Raw genomic sequence first — 21610 nt, forward strand, 5'->3', positions numbered from 1 at the left:
AATGAAAACACTGCAAGATAAAACTAGATTGTCAAGAACAGAATATGTGAATGAGTCGGTCACTTAGCCCCATGAGCCTGCTCTACCATTAATAAGATCATGGCTGATCAAATTTCAACTTGAACTCCACATTCCTACCTACCCCCTATAACCTTTGCCCCCTTGCTTGTCACTAATCTACCTCAGAAATATTCAAAGACTCTGCTTCCTCAGGAAGATGGTTCCAAAGACTCATGACCCTCAAAACATTTCTCATCTGTCTCAAGTGGGAGACCCCTTATTTTTAACCAGTGACCCCTAGTTCTAGATTCTCCAACAAGGGGAAACATCCTTTCCACTTCCACCCTGTCAAGACCCCTCAGGATTTTATACGTTTCAATACATCACTTCTTACTCAACTCCAGTGGATACAAGCCTAGGCTGTCGAACATTTTCTCCCATTAACAGGTATTCCAGGTATTAATTTGGTAAACCTTCTCAACTGTTTCTAACACATACATCCTTCCTTAAATGAGACCAATACGGTGCACAGTGCTCCAGATGTCGTCTCACCAATGTCCTGAATAACCCCTCTCCGTTTGTATTCAATTCCCCTTGCAATAACATTCTATTAACTTTCCTAATTACTTGCCGTACCTGCATACTAGCCTTGTGATTCATGCACCAGGACACCCAGATCCCTCTGCATCAGAGCTCTGCATTCTCTCACCATTTAGACAATATGCTTCTCCTTTATTCTTCCTGCCAAAATGGATAATTTCACATTTGCGGACATTATACTCCATTTGCCAGATCTTTCCTCACACTTAACCTATCTGCACCCCTTTGTAGCCTCGCCATGTCGTCTTCAACTTACTTTCCTACCTACTGTTGTGTCAATTAACTGAATTTAGCAATCTTCAGTCCCTTCATCCAAGTCATTCATATGAAATTGTAAGAAAGTTACAGCCCCAGCACTGATCCCTATGGCACACGTTACATCTTGCCAACTAGAAAATAATCCATTTATGCCCGTTTGCTAGCTAGACAATCTATCCAGACCAAGAGTAGCTTGATTGCACCACTAGTGACCGAGCCCTAAATGACATAGCTGCTAGACTGGGTCTGCAGCAGGTGGTGAGGGAACCAAGAGGGAAAAACATACTTGATCTCATCCTCACCAACCTGCCTGCTGCAGATGCATCTGTCCATGACAGTATCAGTAGGAGTGACCACTGCACATTGTGGAGACAAAGTCCTACCTTCACATTGAGGATACCCTCAATGTTGTGGCACTACCACCATGCTAAATGGGATAGATTTCAAACAGATCTAGCAACTCAAGACTGGGCATCCATGAGGCACTGTGGGCCATCAGCAGCAGAATTGTACTCAACCACAATTTGTAAGATCATGGCCCGGCACATCCCCCACTCTACCATTACCATCAAGCCAGGGGATCAACCCTGGTTCAATGAAGAGTGCAGGAGGGCATGCCAGGAGCAGCAATCATACCTAAAAACGTGTAGTCAACCTGATGAAAATATAACTGGACTACTTGCATGCCAAACAGCAAGTGATAGGCAGAGCTACACAATCCCACAACCAACGGATTAGATCTGCAGTCATGCTACATCCAGTCGTGAACGGTGGGCAATTAAACAACTCACTGGAGGCGGCTCCACAAATATCCCCATCTTCAATGATGGAGGAGCCCAGCACATCAGTGCAAAAGCTAAGGCTGAAGCATTTGCTACAATCTTCAGCCAGAAATGTTGAGTGGATGATCCATCTCTGCCTCCTCCGGAGGTCCCCAGCATCATAGATGCCAGTCTTCAGCCAGTTCAATTCGCTCCATGTGATAAAGAAACGGCTGAAGGCACTGGATATTGCAAAGGCTATGGGCCCTGACAATATTCCGGCAATAGTACTAAAGACTTGCGCTCCAGAACTTGCTGCGCCCCTAGCCAAGCTGTTCCAGTACAGCTACAACACTGGCATCTACCCAGCTATGTGGAAAATTGCCCAGGTATGTCCTGTACACAAAAAGCCGGACAAATCCAACCCAGCCAATTACCACCCCATCAGTTTACTCTCGATCATCAGTAAAGTAATGGAAGGGGTCATCAACTGTGCTATCAAGTGGCACTTGCTTAGCAATAACCTGACATTCAGTTTGGGTTCCACCAGGGCCACTCAGCTCCTGACCTCATTACAGCCTTGGTTCAAACATGAACAAGACAGCTGAACTCGCGAGGTGAGGAGCGCGCAACTGCCCTTGACATCAAGGAGCCCTAGCAAAACTGGAGTCAATGGGAATCAGGGTGAAACTGCTGGCTGGAGTCATACCTAGCACAAAAGGAAAATGGTTGTGGTTGTTGGAGGTCAATCATCTCAGCTCCAGGACATCACTGCAGGAGTTCCTCAGGGTCGTGTCCTCAGCCCAGCCATCTTCAGCTGCTTCATCAATGACCTTCCTCCCATCAGGTCAAAAGTGGAGATGTTCGCTGATGATTGCACCATGTTCAACACCATTCGTGACGACTCAGATACTGAAGCAGTCCATGTTCAAATGCAGCAAGATGTGAACAATATCCAGGCTTGGGCTGACAAGTGGCAACTAACATTTGTGCCACACAAGTGATAAGCAATGACCACCTCCAACAAGAGATAATCCAACCATCACGCCATGATGTTCAATGGCATTACCATCACTGAATCCCCCATTATCAACATCCTGGGGGTTACAATTGACCAGAAACCAAACTGGACTAGCCACATAAATACTGTGGCTACAAGAGCAGGTCAGAGGCTAGGAACTGTGCGATGAGTAGCTCACCTGACTCCCCAAAGTCTATCCACCATCTACAAGGCACAGGTCAGGAGTGTGATGGAATATTCCCCACTTGCCTGGATGAGTGCAGCTCCCAAGAAGCTTGACACCATCCAGGACAAAGCAGCCCACAGCAGCCCACTTGATCGGCAGCACATCCGCAATCATTCACTCCCTCCACCACTGACACAGTAGCAGCACTGCACACGATCTACAAGATGCACTGCAGGAGTTCACCAAGGCTCCTTCAACAGCACCTTCCAAACCCTTGATCACTGCCATCTAGAAGGACAACAGCAGTAGATAGATGGGAACACCACCACCTGGAAGTTCCCCTCCAAGTCACTCACCATTCTGACTTGGAAATATATCACCTTTCCTTCACTGTCACTGGATCAAAATGCTGGAATTCCCTTCCTAACAGCACTGTGGGTGTACCTACATCACATGGACTGCAACGGTTCAAGGCGGCAGCTCACCACCACCTTCTCAAGGACAACTAGGGATGGGCAATAAAGTCAGCGAAGCCCACATCCCAAGAATGAATAAAAAGTTACCCCCTGTACCAGGAGCTTTTTTTCCTGCAATAACCTTTCATGTGGCACCTTATCAAATGCCTTCTGGAAATCTAAGTACAGTACATCCACTGGTTCCCCTTTATCTACAGCATGTTACTCCTTCAAAGAAGTCCAATCAATTGGTTAAACGATTTCCCTTCCACAAAACCACATCAACTCTGCCCCATGACCTTGAATTTATCAAGTGCCCTGTTATAATGTCTTTAATAACTTCTAACATTTTCACTGTGACAGATATTAAGCTAACTGGCCTGTCATTTCCTGCTCTGTTGCTCTTCCCCTTTGGAAAATAACTCATCTTACTTCAAATCTCATGGAGCCTTCCCCAAATCTAGGGAATTTTGGAAAATTCAAACCAACGCATCACCTACCTCCCTAGCCACTTCTTTTAAGACCCTAGGGTGAAGTCCATTAGGACCAAAGGGCAAACCCAAGTACCAATGAAACACAATTACCAAAAACAGTCTCACATTAAGATTCTACACTAAAATCTCCTTCAACTTGGGGGTGTATCAGTGCTCCATGACAGTCTTCCACCCCTAACCTTTTGCACCCATCAACTGCATTTAAGCACTATGGTGGGTTATTCCAGCAAAAGTAACAATTCTATTTGCCCAAGTCACTGCCCATAGTTCATATATCCCAGATACATAAAAAATGCAATTCTTCAGTATAAAAATTTACCATTTGCCAAAATGATACAAATGCTTCCTGCAAATCTTGACTTTTTTTGGTTGTAATTCGATCAGCTTATGGGTGGTGCCTGCATTAGAATCATCGGTTCAAACACCACCCTCAAGTATCATACTTGCCTTAACATTTTGCAGTAGTTATGGTTTACTTTTTTAAAAAAAACACGATATTGATTTCTGGAGAAGGTTTGAAGGGCTGAATGGCCCCTGCGTCCTGTTTCTAACGTCTAGTCAGCAATCAATCCCCATACCCTTGAATTCCCTTATCCAAAATTGCCGTTAAGTATATTTGATAACTGAGCATCCACAGCTTGCTGGGGTAGAGAATTCTGAAGATTCACAACCTGAGCGAGAAATTTCTCAGTCCCAAATGGCTGACCTCTTATTCTGAAATTGTGATGCCTCAGCTGTGGGAAAGATCCTTCTGGCATCTACCCTGTTCTGTCCCTTAAGAATTGTTAATGTTTCAATTAGATAGTCTAATTCAGGTCTAGTCTACTCAATCTATCCTCAGAGGGCAACTCCCTCACAGGAACCTATCTGGTGAACCTTCATGGCACTTGCTCTAGAAGCATGTCCTTCCTTAGGAAAGGAGACCAAAGCTGCACACTAGTCCTGGTGTGGCCTCAAAAGGTGACTTATTTACTCAAAACTAATCAAAGGCCAACATACTATTGGCCTTCCTAATTTGCTTACATGTTAATTTTGTTAAAAGCAAAATACTGCAGATGCTGGAAATCTGAAACAAAAATAAAAATAGCTGGAAAAACTCAGGTCTGACAGCATCTGCGGAGAGGAACATGTTAATTTTGTGATTCATGTACAAGGACAACCAAGACCCTCAATACAACATTTCCCAGTGACTTCATTCAAAAAATATTCTGCTTTATTTTTCTCCCAAAGTGGATAACTTTACACTCTTGCCCACATTGTATTCCACGTGCCATGTTCTTGTTCACTCAGTCTATATCCCTCTGCACATCCTCACAGCTTACTTTTCCACTTAACTTTGTATTGTCAACAAACAAACAAAAGGTACACTAGACTAGGTTCCCCCCATCTATTGAGAACAGCTGTGATCCAAGCTCTGATCTTTGCAGTACCTAACTAGTTGCAGTCTGCCAAACTGAAAATAACCTGTTTATTCATACTATTTTCTGTCCATTAATCAACCAAGCCATTCATGCTAATACATTGCATCTAATCCAATAAGCCCTAATTTTGTCTAATAACCTCCTGCAGTGTGGCACCATATCAAATATTTTTAAAATCTAAATATACCAGATTCACTGATTTCCTTGCCTACCATGCCAATTAAAGCTTTGTCAAATATTATTTCATAAATTTCATGTTGATTCTTTCCAATTATAATAATTCTAAAAGCCCTCTCTCTCCAATGGATGTCAGACTGAGTTCATAATTCTCACTCCCTCTTTTCTTGAGCAGAGGAGTCAGATTTACCTTCCAACTCAGGAGGATGTTGAAGAAACTAGGAAATTGCAAAATATAAACCAAAGTATCATTATCTCTGTAGCTACCACTCAAAACCGAAGACGTAGGTCAACAGGTCCAAAGATTGGTCAACTTTGGTCCTGTTAATTTCTCCAGTACACTCTTTGCAAATACTGGTTTATTTTAAATTCCTCAGTCTTTAGACCCTTTGATTTCCACTATTTCACAACAGATCATGCTCTAGTACAGTGCTGAAATGTAGCCGGCACAATGCCATACTTCTTCCTAGGATCAGTGCTGCAAGTTCAATTTATTAGCATTTAATGCCTTATTTAACTGCAAGTTTTATTTACAACTGTTGATTAGAAAAGAATTAGTTCTCTTTAAAACCTGCCTAATTTGATTTGTTTGGATTTCTATTACATAGCTAGTTACAAAGATCCAAGAACACATCAGAGCTTGGATTAAGCCAATGAAAGCCTGTAAAGTTAAGCCACGTACTTCCTTGCATTGGAAAAATCTCTTACCAGCAAGTCTTTCAAGTTCTTCATGTGGGGTAGATCGCAAGCTACTGGATCGACTACCTGGTCTACTCAAATTACTTGAGAACCACTGGCTGAACCGGCTGGATGACACTGATCCTTCACCCAGCACCTCTTCTATCATCTAATCAAAAAACCAAAAAGAAAATATTGTCATAATCAAGCCAAATTCAATGAGCAAACTACATAGAAGAGCTTTGAACTTACGTCATCATACAGCAACTTGGCGCTAATTTTGGAAGATGAGTTTGAACTCCATTTCCCAACACGACAGATGGGACAGCTGACTGCATCTCCAGATCGTTGGCTGGCTGCTCAATTAGTGCAACAGACATCACCCCCTCCCAAAAAAATCAACCATTTAATTTTAGTTACACATCTATTCATAGTTAGTGATGGGCATAATAATACATTCAATTGAGCTTATATTGGCATCCTTAAAATGTCATTAATTTGGTATTCAAGAGTGCTAGTACACCAAATCAGTCGGCAGCATCTAAATATTCAAAGTTAAGATTTCAAAGTTAGTCCTTTGCTAGCCCTTTGTCAAATAATACTGGATGTAGTAGTACATGAACATAAGCAGGAGTAGACTATACAACCAGAGTCTGTTCCACCATTCAATATGATCACAGCTGATCTTCTGCCTCAACTCCGCTTTTCTACCCACTCCACATACATTTTTGGTCTTTGAATTGTGTCTCAGAGACTTGAATATATTCAATGATTAAGCATCCACAACTCTCTGGAGTAGAGAACTCCAAAGATTCACAACTTGTGAAGAAATCTCTCATATCAGTCCTAAATGATAAGCCCCTTATCCAAAGACAGCACTCCCTGGTTCTAGATTCCCAAGCCAAGGGAAACAACTTGGCAGCATCTACCCTGTCAAGTCCCTTCAGAATCTTGAATGTTTCAATGAGATTACCTCTCATCCTTCTTAACTTCCAGAGTAAAGAGACCAAATGTACTCATTCTATCATAAGCCAAACCTCATTCCAGGGACCAATTAATGAACCTTTGCTATATTGCCTCCAATGCAGGTATATCCTTCCCTAAATACAGAGACCAAAACAGCAGCGTCCACTTGTGGTCTCGCCAAAGCCCCATAACTATTGGTCCAGACTTCCCCTTCAATCCCCTTCAAAATAGGCCAACATACCATTTGCCTTTCAATTGCTCGCTTTACTTATGGCACCATTTCAACATAAATTGAAAACTTATACACATTCAATGTTCCAGAGAAATAAGTTGGATATTTGAAATGTACATTAGAAGCATTTACATCAAGACTCATACCCTTGAAAGGCATGTTATTTTGTCAAATTCATAAAGATTTATGGGTTGATCTGAAGTATCTCTGGCTTTCTGATTTTTGCCATGCAAAAGAACTAAGCCAAGATGCTAGGTTCCTTTACAGTCTGTACCTTGGAAGGTTCATTGATGTCAGAGACCTTTAGACAGTTCAAGGGTCACGGCTTTTAACTGTTTCTATTGAACATGACCTACAGTTTGAACATTTTTCTTTCAACTTAAGCTGCTGTAAATGTGCGATGTGTTAATGCTTTCGGTATATACACACACACAGACAAAGTTGGAAGAAAGAATCAGATCATAACTTCAACAGAAAGCACTTATAGGTGTAGTGCACAGCACTGCAGTGGTTAAAGCTCATCATAATCTGACCATGGCTGAGTGCAGAAAGACCTTGAAAGCTGTTGGATTGTTTTACAATTCCAACTAGTTCACCATTGTTGTTCAGGGAAGAATCCCAGTCCCTACTTACGCTCGTCTATAAACTAATTCCATATTACATGTTTGATTCAAAGCCTTTCAAAATAACCAAAATAAAAACAAAATACTGCAGACATTGGAAATGCAAAATACAAACAGAAAATGCTGGAAAAGCTCAGGAGGTCTGACAGTATCTGAGGAGAGAGTAACAATTAACATTTCTAGTCCCTATGACCCTACTTCAGTCATATGGACTCAAACATTAACTTTTTCTCTCCACAGATGCTGTCAGACCTGAGTTTTTCCAGCATTTTGTTTTCATTCAAAATAATTATTGCTTTTGCAGCAATTTCCATAATACCAGTAACAAGTTTATTTAAAAAAATCTGTCCTTGTCCCACATTGTTAGTGCATACAACTTTGAGACTTGCCAGAGACATGTTTATACAAGCCTCACAGTAAGTTAAAACTATCTTGGTGTTTAAATCAGCTAAAGTCACTGTACAATTCAATGCATCATTTTTAAAGCAATGCAAACCTTCTTCATTGCCGGTGTACTCCATGCCAACCCACAGTAAATTCAATTAATTTATGTATTTTACCAAAGCAGCTTGGTTACCTTCACTTACTGCTCTATCCATCCCTCTAATTCAAGAACTTACTGTAAAAAAAAAAGTGCAAAATAAATGCAATAGATCCTAAGGTACTTTCACAATGTTAGGTGGGTCAACATCTTGCATCTAGCAACTTTATCCCTCAAACCTATCCCTTCCATAAATCCGAACAGCTGCTCACGCACCCACTTGGAGTTCCTGACTACCCAAGTAATACTTCGAGATCTCATGCTCAGCAGTCAGCCACACCCTGGGCTTTATTTCCACCCCCGAATCACAAGTGCTATTTCCTCCAACTGTCCCCCGATTACAGGTCTTCCATTTGAGATCCTTGATGGAGCCTTCCATTCATCTATGCAACCAAAAGCATAATGATCATTATCATGAGCTTGCTATCACTCCATCTTGGAACACCAACTGACCACTCTAGTCAGCCTTCATAAAGTTCCACTTCTACCTGCCCCAACATCTCAGCAAAGAGTCATACAGACTCTAAACGTTAACTGTGTCTTTCTCTCCACAGATGCCGTCAGACCTGCAGAGTTTTTCCAGCATTTTTTTGTTTCAGATTTCCAGCATCTGCAGTATCTTGCCTTTATCTCAACAAATGTTGTGCCCCAAACTACATTCTTCGCCCCAATTGCTTTTTCCCCTGCCTAGCCAACATCCTGGGTGACCAACTACTTCAGGAGCGATGGGATGATCTGTTTTCTTCCTTCAGTCCTCAGCAAGTGGCTGGACTCACTGCACAGTTTTGCCAGTGTTCCAGCTGAGCTTACTAAAGCCTCAGTTACTGAATTTGAACCAACCAACACATTGCTCACTCATGGCTCAAATAGCTCAAATTTTTAAAGCTGCAAACAACACAATTATATTGAGTGCAGCTTCTAGCTGGCTTACAAGCCATCACATCAGCTCACCCAACTTATTGATGTCCTTTCCACTGAGGAGCAAATATAGGCCCTTGCAAAGCAACAAGGCACAGCAACCCCAGCAAACAGGTATTAAAAAAAATCCTAGCATTTATAATTCATTCCATTCCCTGTCCCACCCCCACCCCACCATTGGGGACAGCTGTGCCCTCTGGATTTAGTTTCCTAAATCTCTATTACAACCTGCCTTTAAAATCTGAATTTCCACTCTCTATTCATAACATTCCCATGCTCAGAAGTGAGACATTTCAGTAGGGCAAGCAACGAGTAAATAAACAAGTTGTATGAATACTAACTATACACAGTTTAAGCAATTGGGGTACTGAGGAGAGAAAGGAGCAGTTAGTTAATTCAATATCATAAAACATGCTTAGATGACTAAGGCAAAAGAAAGCCCAATCAATCCTATAGTAATGCTGAATCCAAGTCCACAGCTCATTCTCTCTTTTCGCTACTTTTCCAAGAGGAAGTATTAAGAAAAAATAATAATAATGGCCAGGACCAGGCCCATCCCTTTTTCATCTCTCCACCTAACACCTCCTTCAGCCAGATCAGTACTAACAGCAGCCACATGGTCTGTGACCCAACCTCACCGTCACCCACCATCCCCCCACCCCATCCAAACCCCCAAAACCCCAAGGGAGTCAAGTCACCCATTAGCCCATTAGTTGCAACAGGTCAAGCAAAAAAGTTAAATGTTTATTACATAATTGCACCAAGTGTTTCAATTAAGCTGATATTTGTAAAAGACCATTTACTTCAAGTGTCTTATAGCCAGCAACTCAAAAGCATGTATTTATGGCAAATTACCAATGTTCCTGTAGATTTTAAAACTTAAAAACTCCAAATATTAGCCAGTTCACAGAAAGGGATAGAGTACCGAATTACCAAACCAGCTAGGATGAATTTCAAAGAGGCATTTATAGTCCTTGGAACTTTACAAATAGCTCCAGTACTCATTACAAATAGCAGCATAGGTTAAAATGTTGCATGCTGTGAACAGCCGCCACCTTAAATGCACCAGTGTACTTAAATGTATTTTTACTGTCCAATATAGTCACCTGTACCTACATCCAACAAGAGGGTCATCTAAATACTTTTAGGAGGTCCTGTAGACCTTTTAGACAAGTCCAATTGACATTTATAAAGATACTTTGCAAAAATCATTACCCCAAAAGGGACATGAATGGTGATTACAGTGAATACATGACCATCCACCCAGAATACCACACATTGCAATGATAAATAAATCCTCCAAATCAAGGCTGGAACATTCATGGGGCTAAGCAAAAAAAAAAAAAACAGCAATAAGTGCTGACAACGGGAAAGATGGTAGGGATGAAATGAAGCATGCCTCGAGGATTAGAGCCTGAAATGCTATCTAAATGAGTGTTTTGTGGTTGTATATTTTGGAATCCAATATTACCTTACCTTGTGTAATCATTTAAACAGCTGCAGCATACAGCAAACTCAAATCAATATTCCATCAGGGAGTGAATTGGAAGGGAAAAAAGTTTTCAAATGCCAATGTGCATCAGCATTTGCTGTGATTGGATGATTTCAAGATGGCAATGTGCAAGATGGTAGTGAGTATCATCAGTATAATGAGTGTGGGTCATAATTTTTCCCTTGAATCCATTATCCAACCAGTGGTTAGCTACTGGTGAATTAAAATATCATTGCATTCCTCTGCCTCAACACCAGAAGTGTCCTCTTACCGATGCCAGTCCAGGTACACTCTTCTCCATGTTAAAGAACTCATTGAAGTCAAAATCTCCTGGTGTTGATTCAGGTAGAACTGCTTCCTGAGGAACTTCTTGGTCAGCTTCTGTTGTAGGAACTGTGGATGTATCTGCCTCTTGACCAATACCACCATTGCATTCTACACCTAGAAAGATCATCATGAACTTTTAAACATGATTACAATTATATTTTAGGTAATCCAACTCAGAACTGGAACAAAATCATGTTATGCTGGAGGATGCAAGACAATTCCTGAGGCTGCATTTCACCAATGGTGTGGAAGCAAAGCAAAAAAAAAAAGCACTCCTGACCTTTCAGGATGAACAAATCAGATCCAGTTTTGTCACTTGCTTCATTAGTGATTTGGGTAAGAGTGAAAAACAACAAAAGCTAGAGTTACTGGAGCCCATTTTGAAAATGACCTTCAATGTTCATTCCTCTTGCACTTAAGCTTCCCCAGTCTAGCAATCTTCAACCCATCCTCCTTTCCAATCTTCAATATTGACAGTTTCTGTCTTAATGACTAACCCTAGAAGTCAACTCTAACCTCAGAACTGTAAAGCAATTTTTCAGATGCAGTTTTTAAAATATCTTCAATTCAACTTCACATGGGGTCTCATCCTCAACCCTTCACTGCTGGAGTGCGTTTCCAACTACCTGGTCAGATCCTTGCATAGAATCATACAGCACAGAGGGAAGCCATTCAGCCGACAGTGTCTGTGCCAGCTCCTTGAAGGAGCTGCCAATGGGTACCACTCCTCCATTGTTACCCCATAACCAGGCAAATATCTCCTTTAAATATCAAAGTTATGAGCCCACTCCCACCATCTTTCAAGCAGTGCATTCCAGATCATAACTTGCTAGGCAAGGGAATTCTTTTGCTAATTTCAATGTTCTCAGAGACCATTTTGTCTCTAGAAAATATCTCATCTACCGAAGCAAAACCTTTCTCGTGTCGCCACATAACGAAAGGCCCACACCCCCATTTTGTAAATCTCCTTTATGCCCTCCAAGGCCTTGACATCATTCTGTATGGTTTCAAAAATTGGACCAGAGACTCCAGCAGAAATCTGATCAAACATTTGTCAATATTGTTGCTTTCATACTTGTGTGTCTCAAGATTCAACTGTCCTGTCTTATGATTTGCACATGTACAGCTTTACATCTACTCCTTTACCCCTGTAAAATGTACTATTTTGTTTATATTGCCCCTCATTCTTCCTAACTTTGAAAATACTTCACTGTCCTGGCTGGCTATTGAATATGGCTCTAAACTGCATTATAATGGGTGGGCATGGCCACAGATCAGCTCCACTCAATTGTGGATGAGGTGGGGGGGGGTGTGTGTGTGTGTGTGTGTGTGCACACGCAGTGCTGCAAAGCCACAGGAATGAGGGGGTGGGATGGTAGGTACAGATGTCAATCCTTGACTCATGCATGAGACAATCACCACAGCCCAGAGTCTAATATTGGATCAAATTCCAATCCCTGGACACCTTCAAAACAAACCACCACCCTGCCACAGCTGGTACATGCACAGGCAGAAAGCCTGCCACAATGGAAGAAATCCAGGAAAAATGGTATCTGGGAAGGCCTGACCTTGGATGCAGAACTAAAGCCAAATAATGGGACAGTCCCAGAAAATCCAAGGACAGTTGATCACCCTGGGCCTTGTGAAATAGGGGTTCTCTCTGTCTGGCCAATACTTACTTCAAAACCATATAAGATTACCTGCTCATTTATGTTGTTATGTCATGTCAAGTGAAGGCATGTCATAACCATGGAGTCTGATCATATAGAAGTTTATGGAACTTTTATTTAAAATGTACATGGATGAACTGTTAACATAGTTGCTAAGGGTCAGGTGACCTGAGCAACTTTAGATAATCTGAAGTTTCCCGAAAAGTTCCTAATTAAAATGGGGGGGGGGCATGCCCAGGCAGCACACCTCTTCTGGAAGTCTGTCTCAAAGACTGTGGGACCCATTTCAGACTCAAATGTCAATATCCATATCCTGAAGCCATCCAGAACTGCATTTTCGGCTTGAATGGGTCTTTTCAAAAAGTAAAGCCAGTAATGGTCTCAAGCCCTTGTGTGCTTCAGGCAGGGTGAAGATGGCTGGAAACAGTAGCCCAGGGTGTGCCTAATGAAAGTAAAGTCAACACCATATTTGGAAGGAAGCTGTTGGCAGCCACATGGTGAGACAGCCATGTTTTTACGTTGCTCCTTTTCATTCAAACTGGTGTTTTCTGCAGACTGCCAAAGGAGACAGCTGCAGCAAAAGATTGTGGCATCTTTGCCTTTAAGAGCCTAGAGGCTACACAATCTTAGAAGAGCCTTCCAGCCCAATTCCAAAACTCCAAGACCATCTGTAAAGAAATTGGATCTCCTGGTACAAAGGCCACAAGCACCCAAACATTGTGATCTGCTGAACATTGATCGAGGGAATCCTGCAATAAGCCTGAGTTTCTACAGGTACTTAAAAAGGAAGAGTAAGTAAACCGAGTGTTGGTCCTCTAGAGGGTGATTAGAGTGGGGAGTTAACAGTAGATAAAGAAATGGCAGGTGAAATCAACAAATCTTTTGCTTGTCTTCATTATAGAGGATACTAAAAACATTCCAGCAATACCTGCAAATCAGGAGGTGGAGGGGAAGAGGGGAACTTCGCGAAATTACAATCACTAGGGAAGCAGTACTGAGTCAACTGGAGCTATAGGCCAAGTCTCTGGGTCAGGATGAGCTTCATCCTAGGGTCTTAAAATAGGTGGCTAAGATAGTAGATGCGTTGGTGTTAATTTTCCAAAATTTCTTAGATTCTGGAATGGTTCCATCAGATTGGAGTAGCAGCAAATATAACCCCTCTATTCAAGAAGGGAGGGAGGCAGAAAACAGGAAACTACAGGCCAGTTAGCTTGAAGTCGGTCGTGGGGAAGTTATTAGAATCGATCATTAAGGAGGTTATAGCTGGGTACTTAGAATAGCTCAAGGCAATAGGGAAGAGTCAGCACGGTTTCATGAAAGGGAAATCATGTCTAACCAATTTATTGGAGTTCTTTGAAGGATTAACATGAGCTGGATAAAGGGGAGTCTGCAGACAAGCTGTACTTGGGATTTCCAGGAGGCATTGGTTAAGGCACCACATCAAAAGGTTATTGCAGAAAATAAAAGCTCACGGTGTAGTGGGTAACATATTAGCATGAATAGAAGATTGGCTGGCAGGCAGAAAACAGTATGCATAAACTAGTCTTTTCCTGATTGGCAGGATGCAACCAGTGGAATCCTACAGGGGTCTGTGCTGGGGCCTCAACATTTCACAATTTATATCTGGACTTAGATAAAGAGAGTGAAGGCATGGTAGCTAAATTTGTAGATGACACAGATAGGTAGAAAGTATTTTGTGAAGAGGACATAAGGAGGTTGCAGACAGATAAGCTAAGTGTGAGTGGGCAAAAATCTGGCAGAGAGCAAAATGTGGGAAAATGTGATGCTGCTCACTTTGGCAGGAAGAATAAAAAAAGCAGAATATTATTTAAACCGAGAATGACTGCAGAATTCCAAGACACAGGAGGATCGAGGTGTTCTAGTGCATGAGTCACAAAAAGTTAATATGCAGGTACATCAAGTTAAAGGCTAATGGAATGCTATCCTTTATTACAAGAGGAACCAAACATAAAAGTAAGGGTGCTATGCTTCAGTTATACAGGGCATTGGTGAGACCACATCTTGAACAGTGTGTGCAGATTTGGTCTCATTTAAAAGGAAGGATGTAAATGCATTGGAGGCAGTTCAGGGGGTTTACGAGATTGATACCTGGAATGACTGGGTTGTCTTATGAGGAAAGGTTGAACAGACTGGGCTTGTTTCCACTAGAATTGAGAAGAGTGAGGGGTGATTTGATTGAAGTATACAAGATCCTGAACGACCTTGACAAGGCAGATGTGGAAAGGATGTTTCCTCTGGTGGGCGAGTCCAGAACTAGGAGGCACTATTTTGAAATTAGGGCTGCCCTTTTAGGACAGAGATTAAAAAATTGAGAGAGTTATGAGACTTGGGAACTCTGCCTCCAAAGGTGGTGGAGGCAGGGTCATGGAAGATTTGCAAGCCAGAGATAGCTAGAGTCTTGTTAGGCAAGCGAACCAAAAGGTTATGGGGTAGATGGGAACGTGAAATTCAAAACAAGCCGATCAGTCATGACCTTATTGAATGGTGGAGCAAGCTCAAGGGGCTGAACAGCCCACTACTGCTCTTATTCCACATGTTTGCATGTATCTGACTGCAGCTATGAGTCCATTTGAACTATAATTCTAGAGTGGAAAGATGCTCCTTTCTTGGGCTTGCAGTGATTGCTCAACCACAAACTCAAAAACGATGAACTTTTTGGTTTACAACTTCTAAAAGTATACTATTTTCTTTGACTATCTTTGTATGGGGGCAATTGACATAGCTGGATTGAATAGGTGAAAAAATGACCTTCTCTATTTATACCCAAGAAAGCTTGCTGCTGTTATTTCTAAAATTGACCACACACACAGGGGCTAAGAACAAAATATATCTCCCTCCCCAAAACACCATTACAGACAGCAAGGGAAAGGGTACAAGAGTTTGTTTATTTCTCTTGCCGTCTGTAACACATTGCTGTTTATGGGACCTTTCAGTGTTCAAGTTGGCTACCATGTTTGCCCACAATGATGCTTCAGAAGCACTTTGGGAAGTGCAAAGCATTGGAAAGATGCAAAACAAGTAAAGGCTTTTTAATCCCAGAAGTGAATTACTGTGTTAATTCTACTCATTAGATAACGGCATCACAATTCCATTCAATATGAACACCATTCTTTGACCAGCATTAGATAGCAGTGATTGTTGAAAATGAAGACTAATCTCATGTGTGAAATTGTTCAAGGGAGGGTAGTGCAGTTTTTCCATTAGAAAATGCCTCAATATACTCTTAACTTGCTACTGAAGACAAGATCTTACTAAGAACCAATAGCGACATCAGGAGGAAAAAATTTCAGAGAGTTGTGAGTGGTGGAGGCAGATTCAGTCAAGTCATTTGAGGGAACTGGATTATTATTTGTAAAGGAAGAATGTGCAGGGCTACAGGGAGGCACTAGGTAAGTTGCTCCTATGAAGAGCCAACACAGACAACAGGCTGAATAGCCACCTTCTGTGCTCCAACAATTGTGTTTGTGAACATAGTTCCCTAAAAGCTCAACAGGTTTGCTTAGACCTAGGCTGAAATTCCACTTAGATGAAAAGTCATAGACTTGAAACATCAACTCTGTTTTGCCCTCTCCACAGATGTTGCCAGACCCACTGAGCATTGCAATAAAAACAATGTTGGAAGATTTTGCCAGCATCTGCAGTATTTTGCTTTTGTCCAATTTGAACTTCACTGGTTAAGAGGAGAAAAAGCTGTCCATTCTGCTTGATCCCAATTACTGGTCTACTATCTGCGCTGGGAAGTGCTTACGTGCAGAAAATATTGTGCTCATCTCTCGTGGTCAAACAGACAGTTCACATGTTAGTAATAGCCACTTGAGACAGCAAAACTGGCAACATGTGCAGCCATACCCCCATCAAGGAATCAAACGAGCAGACAGATGTCTCATCATCAGCTTTGAATAGGATTGATGATCCAAACAAAAAGCTGAATCAGATGAAGGATTAATTCAGTGGTGACTCTGCAAACTCACTTATCCCATACCTGCCCCTACATGTGGTAAAAACCCTTCAATGCCAATGCTCCATGTTAAGTTAGCAAATAATTAGAACCTCCACTTTCCATCTAGAATTTCTGTAGTGCAAAGCTGAATACATTGGGGTTTTATGTCCTCTCTACCCTTGCCTGGGCATCAATCCAATGTGTACAAAACCAAATTTGGTAACAAATATATCAACTTAATTTTTAAAAAATCATTTAGTCTCTTTCAATTCTTAAATTTCATAGGTGGGTGTAAAGCTTGCATTTATGTATATCTTTTCATGAAAAGATGTATATGCGGTATCCACTAACCCTCATTTGCTTTGGACCTAACAAGACAGAGCTCAACACCATAATTTTATAATAGGAACACTGGCTTTCCGGTGTTAAACTGCTCTTGAACTGGCTTCATTTCTTCAACTGCAATCTTCATTGCCCAAATTAGTTACATTTGTTCACTGCCTCCCAAAAAGTCACTTAAAAAAAGCTTGCATTTATATAGTACCTATTGTAAGACATCCCCTAGCACTTTACACCAATGCAGTACTTTGAAAATGTAGTTACTGTTGTGACATAGCAGTGCAGCAGCCAATTTATACACAGTAAACTCCCACAAACAGCAATGTGATAATGACCAGTTTTTGTAATGTTGATTGTGGGCAAAATATCAGCCATGCACCAGGTTAACTTCCCTCTTCTTCGAAATAGTGCCATGCAATCTTGTACCATCAATTTGAAGGGTCAAAAAGGGCCTCATTTTAAGTGTCTCATCCAGAAGACAACACCTCTGAGTGCAGCACTCCCTCAGTACCACATTGGGGTACAAGCTTGATTTTTGTGCTAACGTTCTAGAGTGGAACTTGAACCCAGAATCTTCTGACTCAAGAGGCAACAGTGCTACCACAACTGACTAAAGCATTTTAAAGGCACCAAAAGCATGGTCATGGCGAGATTTCCCCCAGAGTTAAATCAGAGTTGTACAATTGGAGTAGATGAAGTATAACTAATTTCACAGAATGAATTATGCCCCAAGGATGATCCAAGTCTACAGTATGGAAAACATACCATTTGTCCCACCTGGATTATGCCAGTCTTTATGCTTCAAGAGGCTCCTCCCACACTAACCCCAGACATTGCACCTGGAATAGTGTGTAGTTTTGGCCTCCTTGCCCAAGGAAGATTATGCCATCATACAGGGAGTGCAACAAAGCTTAACCAGACTGATCTGGAATGGCAGGATTGTCTTATGAGGTGTGATTGAGACGACTGGGCCTATATTCCTATATTCTCTAAAATAGAGAAGAATGAAGTGATCTCATTGAGGTAAAACTTACAAGGCTCAGTGTAGATACAATAAGGATGCTCCCCCTGGCTTTGTGGGGGTGGGGGGGAGGAGGAGGAGGGAAAAAGATCTAGAACCAGGGTACAGTCTCAGGCTAAGAGGCAGGCCTTCTAGGACTGAGGAGGAGGAATTTCTTCACTCAGGTGGTGAATCTTTGGAATTTTTTGCCAGAGGGCTGGAGGCTCAGGAGTATGTTCGAGACAGATAGATATCTAGATTAAGGAGTCGTGGATATAGGGATAGTGCAGGAAAATGGTGTTTAAGGTAGATGGTCAGCCACACAGAGAAGGCTCAAAGGGCTCATTGGCCTGTGCTTCCTCATATTTCCATAATACCATAAGACATAGGAGAAAGTGGCAGCCATTTGGCCCATTAAGTCTGCTCTGCCATTCAATGAGAAGAACATGTCCTATGCTCCTATCAACATAACTGATTCATTTCCCCTCATGCTTCTACTTAAAAGCAACCTTGCCATCCCCAAGTGCTACTACTAGAAGTACTAGGGTGGCAAGGGTACAGAATGTAATCTGGGTGGTGGACCTCAATGTCTGTCACCAAGAGTGGCTCGGTAGCACAACTGGCTGAAATGGCCAAGTCCAAAAGGACATAAAAGCTAGGCTGGACCTGCGGCAGGGGTGAGGGTACGATGGAAATACCAATTTGACCTCGTCTTCACCATCTACCTGTTGCAGGTGCAACTGCCCATGACAGTATTTGTAGCAATAACCACCACAAAGTCCTTGTGGAGACAAAGTTCCGTCTTCACATTGAGGGTACCCTCCATTGTGTTGTGTGGCACTACCACCGTGTTAAGTGGGATAGATTTTGAACAGGACTAGCAAAGTGGGATAGATTTTGAACAAGACTAGCAACTCAAAACTGGGCAACCATGGAGGTATTATGGGCAGTACCAGAATTGTATTCAACCACCCAATCTGTAATCTCATGGTCAGGCATATCCCCCACTCCATTGCCATCAAGCCAGGTGACCAACCCTGGTTCAATGAGGAGTGCAAGAGAGCATGCCAGGAGCAACACCAGATAGACCTAAATATATGGAGGTACCAACCTGGTCAAGCTGCAACACAAGTGCTTGCATGACAAACAGCATAAGCATGATGAAGAGAGTGCTAAGCAATCCACAACCCATGGATCAGATCTAAACTCTGCAGTCCTGCTACACCCAGTCATGAGTGGTGGGGAGACAATTAAACCATCAACTGGACAACATACACACTGACATATGAATTAGAAGTGGGCCATCCGGCTCCTCAAGCCTGCTCAGCCATTTGATAAGATAGTGGCCGATCCTATTGTGGCCTCTGCTTTACTGTCTACCCTCATACCCTTTGATTTCCTTATCAAAAATCTAATTCAACCCTAAAATCTAATTCAACCCTAAAATATTCAATGACCCTGCCTCCACTGCCCTCAAATGAGAATTCCACAGACTGAGGAAAACTTCTCATCTGCAGTCTAAATGAGAAGACCCTTTTAAAAAAAAAGTGCCCGAGTTCTCATCTGTCCCACAAATGAAACATCTCAACAGCATCCACCTTGTCAAGTCCCCTCAAGATCTTCTATGATTTAATAAGATCAATTCTAAACTCCAATGGATACAGGCACAAGGTGGCCAACCTTTGATGACAAGGCAATCCCTTCATCCCAGCAAACAAGTGAACCTTCTCCGAACAGCTTCTAAGTACTCCAGACGTGGTCTCACCAATACCCCATACAACTGTAGCAAAACATCCCTACTTATATATTCCATTTTTCTTGCAATAAATGACAAAATTCCATTTGCCTTCATATCTCTTGCTGAACCTGCATGCTAACTTTGTGATTCACGTACCAAGACATCCAGAGAAAGTGCTGCAATCTCTAAATATACTGCTTTTGTATTCTTTCTGCCAAGTGGACAAGCTCACATTTTTCCCACATTATACTCCATCTGCCAATTATTTGCCCACTCACTTGTCTGTATCTCTTTGCGGACTCATGTCCTCCTTACAACCCACTATTAAAAACCATACATTCAGATCCTTCAACTAAGTCACTGATATAAATTTTAAAAAAGTGAAGGCCCTAACTGGCTGCTCCACAAAATATCCCCATCCTCAATGATGGGAGCCCAGCATAGTGCAACAGGCAAGGCTGGAATATTTGTAGCCATCTTCAGCCAGAAGTGCTGAATGGATGATCCATCTGTCTCCTCCCAAGGTCCCCAGCATCACAGGTGCCAGTCTTCAGCCAACCAATTGGATTCACTCCACATGAAATCAAGGGTGGTTGAAGGCACTGGATACTGCAGAGGATATGGGCCCTGACAACATTCCAGCAATACTGAAGGCAAGCACTCCAGAACTAGCTGCACCTGTAGCCAGGCTGTTGCAGTACAGTTACAACACTAGCATCTGCCTGGCAATGTGGCAAATTGCCTAGGTATGTCCTGCACACAAAAGTCAGGACAAATCCAATCCAGCTAATTACTACCCCACCAATCTACTCAAGCAATGGAAGGAGTCAATCAGCACTTGCTTAGCAATAAGCTGATCTTCAGTTTGGGTCTACCAGGGCCACTCCACTCCTGACCTCACCAGAGCCTTGGTTCAAAGATGAACAAAAAAGAGCTGAATTCAAGGAGTGAGGCAAGGCAAAAGTGGCTGCCCTCGACACCATTTAACTGAGTGTGGCATCAAGGAACCCTAGCAAAACTGAAGTCGATGGGAATCATGGGCAGAAACTCTACACTGGTTGGAATCATATCTAGCACAAAGGAAGATGGTTGTTGGAGGTCAATCATCTCAGTTCCATGACATTACTGCAGGAGTTCTTCACACTAGTGTCCTAGGCCCAACCATCTTCAGCTGCTTCATCAATGACCTTCCTTCCATCATAAGGTCAGAAGTGTTCCCTGATGATTGCACAATGTTCAGCACCGTTCACAACTCCTCAGAGGCTTGGGTTGATAAGTGGCAAGTAACATTCATGCCACACAAGGACTGGGCAATGACAATCTCTAACGAGAATCTAACCTCTTTCCTTGACATTCAATGGCATTAGCATCGCTGAATTACCCATTATCAAAATTCTGGGGGGTGGGGGTGGGTTACCATTAACCAGACAATGGAACTGGACCAGCCATATAAGTACTGCAGCTCCAAGAGCAGGTCAGAGGCTCTGAATCCTGCGGTGCATAACTCAGTGCCTGAAACCCGTCCACCATCTACAAGGCACAAAAATCAGCAGAGAGATGGAATGCCCTCCACTTGTGTTGGAGCTGTGCTCATCCAGGCAAAAAACTCAACACTATCCAGGACAAAGCAGCCTGCTTAATTTGCACCCCTATCCACCACCCTCAAACATTCACTTTCCACCACTGAGGGAGTGTACACCATAAACAAGATGCACTGCAGCAACAACTCACCAAGTTTCCTTCAACAGCACCTTCCAAATCTGCTGTCTCTA

The 21610-nt window shown here is 42.3% G+C and overlaps 1 protein-coding gene across 1 annotated transcript in view; it reads right to left on the reverse strand.

Moving 5' to 3' along the window:
* Window positions 1-21610, reverse strand: part of eif4enif1 (eukaryotic translation initiation factor 4E nuclear import factor 1) — a 71795-nt gene that overhangs the window by 35023 nt on the left and 15162 nt on the right. The window contains exons 7-8 of the mRNA XM_078553842.1: window positions 11075-11244; window positions 6062-6200 (exon numbers count right to left, since the gene is read on the reverse strand). Coding sequence (XP_078409968.1) covers window positions 6062-6200; window positions 11075-11244 — 309 coding nt within the window. The remainder of the gene's footprint in view (window positions 1-6061; window positions 6201-11074; window positions 11245-21610) is intronic.

The sequence above is a fragment of the Cetorhinus maximus genome, chromosome 12, assembly GCF_964194155.1.
Source record: "Cetorhinus maximus chromosome 12, sCetMax3.hap1.1, whole genome shotgun sequence".
Classification (NCBI taxonomy): domain Eukaryota; kingdom Metazoa; phylum Chordata; class Chondrichthyes; order Lamniformes; family Cetorhinidae; genus Cetorhinus; species Cetorhinus maximus.